The 6,310-nt window shown below is 35.8% G+C and overlaps 1 protein-coding gene across 1 annotated transcript; it reads right to left on the bottom strand.

Annotated features, from left to right (window-relative positions):
* Nucleotides 1–644: 644 nt before the first annotated feature.
* On the bottom strand, nt 645–4,618 carry LOC131147200 (uncharacterized). Its single transcript, XM_058096969.1, has 7 exons — nt 4,187–4,618; nt 3,738–3,786; nt 3,462–3,564; nt 3,260–3,355; nt 3,092–3,166; nt 1,860–1,929; nt 645–1,015 (listed from the first exon to the last, which is right to left on the bottom strand). The coding sequence occupies exons 1-7, from the start codon at nt 4,523–4,525 to the stop codon at nt 941–943; spliced, it is 807 nt and encodes a 268-aa protein (XP_057952952.1). The 5' UTR covers nt 4,526–4,618; the 3' UTR covers nt 645–940.
* Nucleotides 4,619–6,310: the final 1,692 nt, after the last annotated feature.

The raw sequence follows: 6,310 nt of genomic DNA, 5'->3' as shown, positions 1-6,310 counted from the left end.
TTTTGACTTACGGCACGTTTAGGTGAATGGTTGTGATTTGTTTTCTTTCTTTTGTGAGAATGGAAGAGCATGGAATGCCTATGTTTTTTGTACAGATCTTGTTGGAATAATCTTTGTTTACCATCGTAAGCATCAAAGCTAGAGGTTCCATGAATTTTTGCAGAAATACTTTGTTGAGGTTGGCGTAGATACGTGGGACGAAATAGTTTTCTTTCATAATTTTCATCCTTGGTTTAGTACTGCAGAAGTAATTTGAAGCACAATATTTTTGATGTTTGCAGCCCCAAATCCATTGATTTTTGTGCTTAAAAATTGGCAGTAACTGATGATAAGAGGTTAATTGGGAATGAAAATTTTTAGCCGACATCAAATGGCTTGAAATGTTATGTTGCAGATTGGTTTCATTCAACAGATAAAATGGGCAGCACAGTAACATTTCTTTCCAAGACAACTCTTTTGAAGTTCCCTGCGTTTGCTAACGCATTAGTGCTAAGGTTTCCAAAATTTTTTGAACAAAGTATTCTATTAGATGTTGGAATAGCTGAGTAAGGATGTAATGGTTTTCATCTCCATTGATATTAATGTGCATGAAATGTAACTAAGAAAAAAAACACTTGATTTAAGCCTCAAATCACGACCAAAGGTAGAAGCTGGCAATAAATGATTATTTGGAAATGTAATTGTGCAGATTGATACATTACTCAACAGATACAATCCCCAGTACAATACCACTCTTAACAAAACAAGACTCCATACATAGACAATTTCCAGGGTCACACTTGTTTTTTTTTTTTTTTACATTTTTCCCAGAAAACAGAAACCGACTAGAAAAGGATAAAACCCCGTTCCTTGGTAACTTTATGCATAATTCCGTAGGATTTGTTGCCACACATAATAATATATTAACATGAGATTGGAGTATCCTGTGCATTCTGCATCTTCAATTCTTCAGTATCTCCTTTGCTTTTTCCACCCAAGCATTGTAAATCTCATCCAAAAACAAAACAAAATGCACCTGCAAAATAACTTTTGACGTAAATGCAGCCAAATTTGCACGAATACTTTACAAACCAAACCCTAAATAGTAATATTGGTTCCATTTAACCTAAAGAATTCACATGGAAAATAAGGGCTACATTCACATAAAATAAAGATGGGTAAATTACACAGAAGTTTCACTAAATTGCAATTTATTCCCCAGAGTTTTCGGAAGTATTTGGTTCACAACATCTTTCAACATTCCCAAAAATATTATGCCCATAATATCCCATTCTCACTTAGTTTGGAACAAGTCACCTGACAATCTCACATTTTTAGGATTGAAGAATTTCCATAAAACATGAGAATCCCATTCCCATGCTCCCCCAAGGGCTTCATAATTTTGGGACCTAGTTGAACAACATTATTATTAGGATGGATTTATTGGGGTTATTTATGAAGGTTGAAATTTTGAGGAAATAGATTTAATTTAATAAACATTCTAGCAAGTCCTTGTGCCAAAATTCAAAAGAATCTTATAGTGCAAACCAAATAAAAATATTCCTGGTGGAAAATCTAGCCATGTCTTCAAGGGAACAATTTTTATCTCATGAATCAAATAGCACATTATTTAGAAGTTTCATTTTTAGCTTCGGTAAGATACTTAATAGTTGAATAAATCTATATACAATTTACGATTACAGGGCAGGAAGTCAAGCGCAATTCAGTATAACATCAGGGAATTAAGATGCCATTTACCAAATAAAGATAATAGAGAAAAAAAATTGCATTTTGAAAAATGTTTAAAAAATAGGGGCCAAAAATAAAAGAATTAAGTATAGAAATAGAAGTAACATGAACCAGAGCCTACAAATGCATACCTCTTTGAACTCATTTGCAAACTCAGTAACTGAAGATACGGCTACCCTGGCAGCTTCATCAAAAGGATACCTAATACAACATGACATGAGAAGGGAAAAAAAATTGTCTCATCAAAAACAACAAAAATTTAGATCCACTTTTGGAGTCATTTCTAATTAATTTGTTCTCAGAAAGCTGTCATCATCCTTGACAAAATTTGAATCAAACAAAAATCAGTAATCATAAACAATGCCAAATGAAAAAGAAATATTACATGAAGGTGCTGTTTGTTTTCTTCGCAGGGGCAGGGGGGGGGGGGGGAACCAAGACATGGGTTGATTATGGTCATATAGAATGGTGAAACTCCTCATTAAGAAGCAATCCTACAAAGCTACATCATTGACAATGCATTTGATAAAAGCTACATTTTGAAGATTTTGCACGGAGCAATATTGAAGAGTTTGCACAACACAAGCCAAATGAAGATTGTAATGCAAAGCTAAAACAAAAAAGAAAGCAGTTTTTCTATCTTGAATAAACTATAACTAGGCTGCAAACGAAATGAGCAGCTCAAGAGCTACTTGGCGCTTGGCTTGATAATAGCTCACTCGAACTCATTTATTATGCTAAACAAGTGGAGCTCAAATGCACACTTCGAGATGGTTAGTTGAACAAGCCGAGTTCGAGCCGAGTCATACTTGGCATGATAGGCTCACAAGCTTGTTGAACCAGCTTGCAAGTGAGCTCTTTCGCCAGCTCGTGAATTGGCTTGATATTAGGCTCATTACATAATTTTCTAAAAAAATTTAAATATATTTCACTTCAAATATTGTCAATTATCATGATTCTCTATTTGCAAGCCGGTTCAACAAGCTTGCACACAAGTCTTTTTATTATTTTCTAAGGTGCCTGCTCCTGTGACCATGGTAGTAATGAGTGTTTTGAATTAATTCAAGGATCACTTTTTTTTTTTTTTTTTTTCCTTTTTTTTCCCTTCAGTCCCATTAAAACATGTAATGTAGATGGAGTGTCCTTGACCATTTTGATTTTGTAGTGATTATCGCTGTCTGGAATCATAAAACAAAATAAAGATAATATATTTTGTAGTGATTATGGCTGTCTTGATCTAATGAATGTGGACTTCCAACATAATAATCAAGTAAAATCCCATAAATTTTTCTTTTGATAATGACAAAGAACAAAATCATTAAAAATAAACTACATTGCAGTGTTTAGCATTAAGAATACTTACCGATAAACACCACAAGAGATGGCAGGAAAAGCAATGTATTGAATATTATTCTCTTTAGCCACCCTTAAGCTGTTCCTGTAACCAATTTGTGTGCAAGACAAAAGTAACAGATTTACTTAGGATGATGAACAGAATTAGTAAGAAAAATAATAGGAAGAAACAACATACCTGTATGCATTTTTCAGAGAAGCTTCAGGGTTACTGTCCATGTCATAAATGGGCCCAACCGTATGAATTACATGGGATGCAGGCAATTTAAAACCACTGCAAATTGTAAACATGTTAGCAAACTGATTATGTGCTTGGTGCTTTTTAAGATATAAAACTGGATGATACAATCCCAATAGTGGAATTAACTATAATAACCCACAAGGTAATCCTTGCTTCTCCGGTAGGGCAGCGAATTCCAGGTTGCACTTCCGGGACATTGTAGCAAGCAGCGTGAAGTTCTGGACCAGCAGCTCTATGTATGGCTGAAAAAAACACAATCAAATTATGATAATTACTCTTTTCTTTTCCTATCTTTGCAACGTAGAATAATTCATTATATAAGCGCACACAAGATCATTCTCAAATCAACAAAAACCTTTATGGTTACCATAATTTCATTTAATAACATTTTTAATAGAGGGTTAAGGTATATTACCCCCATCTGCACCACCACCTCCAAGCATTCGCTCATTTGCTGGATTAACCTGCATAAAATATTTTTAATCGGGGATTAAAATGCATCAAACGATCATTTCAGTAGCAATACATATTCAATATCATTCCTACAACGTTGAGTAATTTAAAAAATCCCGTGTTTTAAAATCATGAAATGATGAAATTGTAAAAATTACCCGCGATGCAGTGCATTCAAAAACCCAATTCCGATTTTTATTCGCAGATAATTTCACGCAACAAAATCAAGATATTAAATCGGGCCATTACATAATTTTCCTCCGCATTAAACAACAAAAAATTCATGATAAAAGCTAACAAAGCCATGGAAGCTCTTCGTACCAATACGAAATAACCGTGCAATAATGAATTGATTATTCCCAAAAGGATTAACAGAGAGAGAGAGAGAGAGAGAGAGAGAGGGAGGCGTACGATAGCATCAGAAGAGCCGTCGACGAACCACTTGGTGATGTCTCCTTTCTGGATTTTGAGAGCAGAGGAGGGAGACAACGCGAACGAAACGAGTGGAGCGGGATCATCGGGGCAAACAGTAGATAGCGAGGAAATCGTAGCGCAGGCGGCGTCGGCCATTCTAGAGGAAGAGAAGAGAAGCGATGGGGATAGGGAAGCGATGAAGTGTGTGATTGGGGTTCGAGCGCGGAAGGAGAGAGATCTTGGAGCAGGGTTCGGGTTGGAGGGAGGTCTAAGAAGTGGAGCCACTCCACCAGCAGCGGCAGCAGTGAGTCGTCCCCGTTGGAGGATGATTCTCATCTGTTTTTCAGAGTTCTCGATGCTTCTCTCCCGTCACTTATCAAGTAGTGTAGTGCGGAATTCGGGAACCACTGCATCTCCACCGTCCATCGTGCGAAAGTGATTCCTTTACCCACTTCAAATTTGTTCTTTTGCGGGCAGGGGAAAAAAGAAAGGAATGATCGTTTGGATAATTGAAGGGTAAAAAATGATTAACATTATTTTATTAAATTATTATTATTTTTTAATGTTTGTAAACTTCTTTAGGAATGTTCTTGCTCTTAGGGTTGCATAGGAGTCAAACCAAGTCGAGCTTCAACATTGTCGACGTCCCAATTTTAACCAGGTCACTCCAAGTAAACCTAACAAAACAGGATTTAGCTTTGAAACCTAAAGGACCCGAAATTTGGCAGCGTACTACTGAATTATCAACTACCCTTGCTTCAAACTCATAAATTCCTCCATCTTGGCATTTTTGACTATGGCCGAAAAATACCGTTCAAAGAATAATTCCTTGAACCTATCCCACGTCATAACCACGGGAATAGGTCAATGCTCTTCAAGCATCTTTACAGATTTCCAGAATCTCTCTGCTTCGCCCGACAACTTGAATGTTGCAAAGGCTACTCTCTGCTTCTCGGTGCAGTTCAAGACGTCCAGAATCTTTTCAATCTCCCCGATCCAATTTTCAGCTTGAATCGGGTTTTCACTTCCCATTAAAACAGGAGGTTTCAGTCACGTGAACTGATCAATAAAACAACCCAACTCAGTCGCAAGATGATTTTCCCCCGTACTTGTCAGAACCACCTCAGCCATTAACAGCTGAGCGAAGTCCCGCAGAACATTCGTAGAATCACTACCAGCCTCAGTGCCAGCTCCCTCACTGCTACTGCCTCCAACATTGACAATATTATCTTTGGATTCCATCTTAAAAAGCAATTGAGGAAAGCAATTAGAAGCTTAACCAACTAATACTGCAACACTATAAACTTACTTCCTATAAGAACAATCCTAATACTAACGTACCCTAATGACATATTCATTTTGACTCGAGTTCTGCCCTTCCACGTAGAAATAAAACCGCCAATAGATTGCCGTGATTTTCTAAACCTTTCGAATGATCTAGAAAAGCACACAAGTCGTCAATGGATTTCTGTCTCTAGGTATACAAAATTGCACTCGCTAATCTTATTCACATCTTAAACTCTGGTATATTCTAAACTACAAAACCTAGTAACCTAAGCTCTAAGTATACCCCTAACCAAGTATGTAACACCCCAACCCTAAGGGGCCTAGGATATTAACTTTTTACCATTGATTTACAGCGGAAGCAAATAAACTCAATTATTATTAAACCAGAGCACTAATTATCCATATTACAATCATTTATTTCAAAAGAAGAAAAATTACATAAGCATAAATATCTGACATCATACTAATATTTCTAAACAATCTTTATTTTTCTATCCTCGCCCGCATGCTTGCTAAGCCTGATTTCCAACATGCTCTTCAGAGTTATCTGAAATAAAAATATGATTGGAGTAAGACGACGCTCAGTAAGTAAATAAGATTATTATTAGTGTGTGGTAAAAATGAGTTTTTTAAAAATTTCGTAAAACAATATTCAATATTATAACTTCAAAACTGTCTCTAGAATAAATATAAATTTAAAAATTTTTACATAAAACTTTTACCATCAACTATAACAGTAAAATTTTATAATCATATACCATAACTGTTAAATTAAACTTTTAACGTTAAAACTGTATAAATATTTAATGATAAATATACATATACTTTTCTTTA

The sequence above is a fragment of the Malania oleifera genome, unplaced genomic scaffold (genome assembly GCF_029873635.1).
Source record: "Malania oleifera isolate guangnan ecotype guangnan unplaced genomic scaffold, ASM2987363v1 ctg494, whole genome shotgun sequence".
Lineage (NCBI taxonomy): Eukaryota > Viridiplantae > Streptophyta > Magnoliopsida > Santalales > Ximeniaceae > Malania > Malania oleifera.
The sequence above is the reverse complement of the archived record's forward strand: the minus strand, read 5'-3'. Positions and strand labels throughout refer to the sequence as shown.

Excerpts from the sequence above, each read along its gene's own strand:
- LOC131147200 (XM_058096969.1), bottom strand. The coding sequence starts at position 4,525 with ATGAGAATCATCCTCCAACGGGGACGACTCACTGCTGCCGCTGCTGGT. Across the intron at positions 3,787-4,186 it reads ACGGCTCTTCTGATGCTATC|GTTAATCCAGCAAATGAGCG; the intron begins GTACGCCTCCCT and ends TATTTTATGCAG. Across the intron at positions 3,565-3,737 it reads AGGTGGTGGTGCAGATGGGG|CCATACATAGAGCTGCTGGT; the intron begins GTAATATACCTT and ends TGTTTTTTTCAG.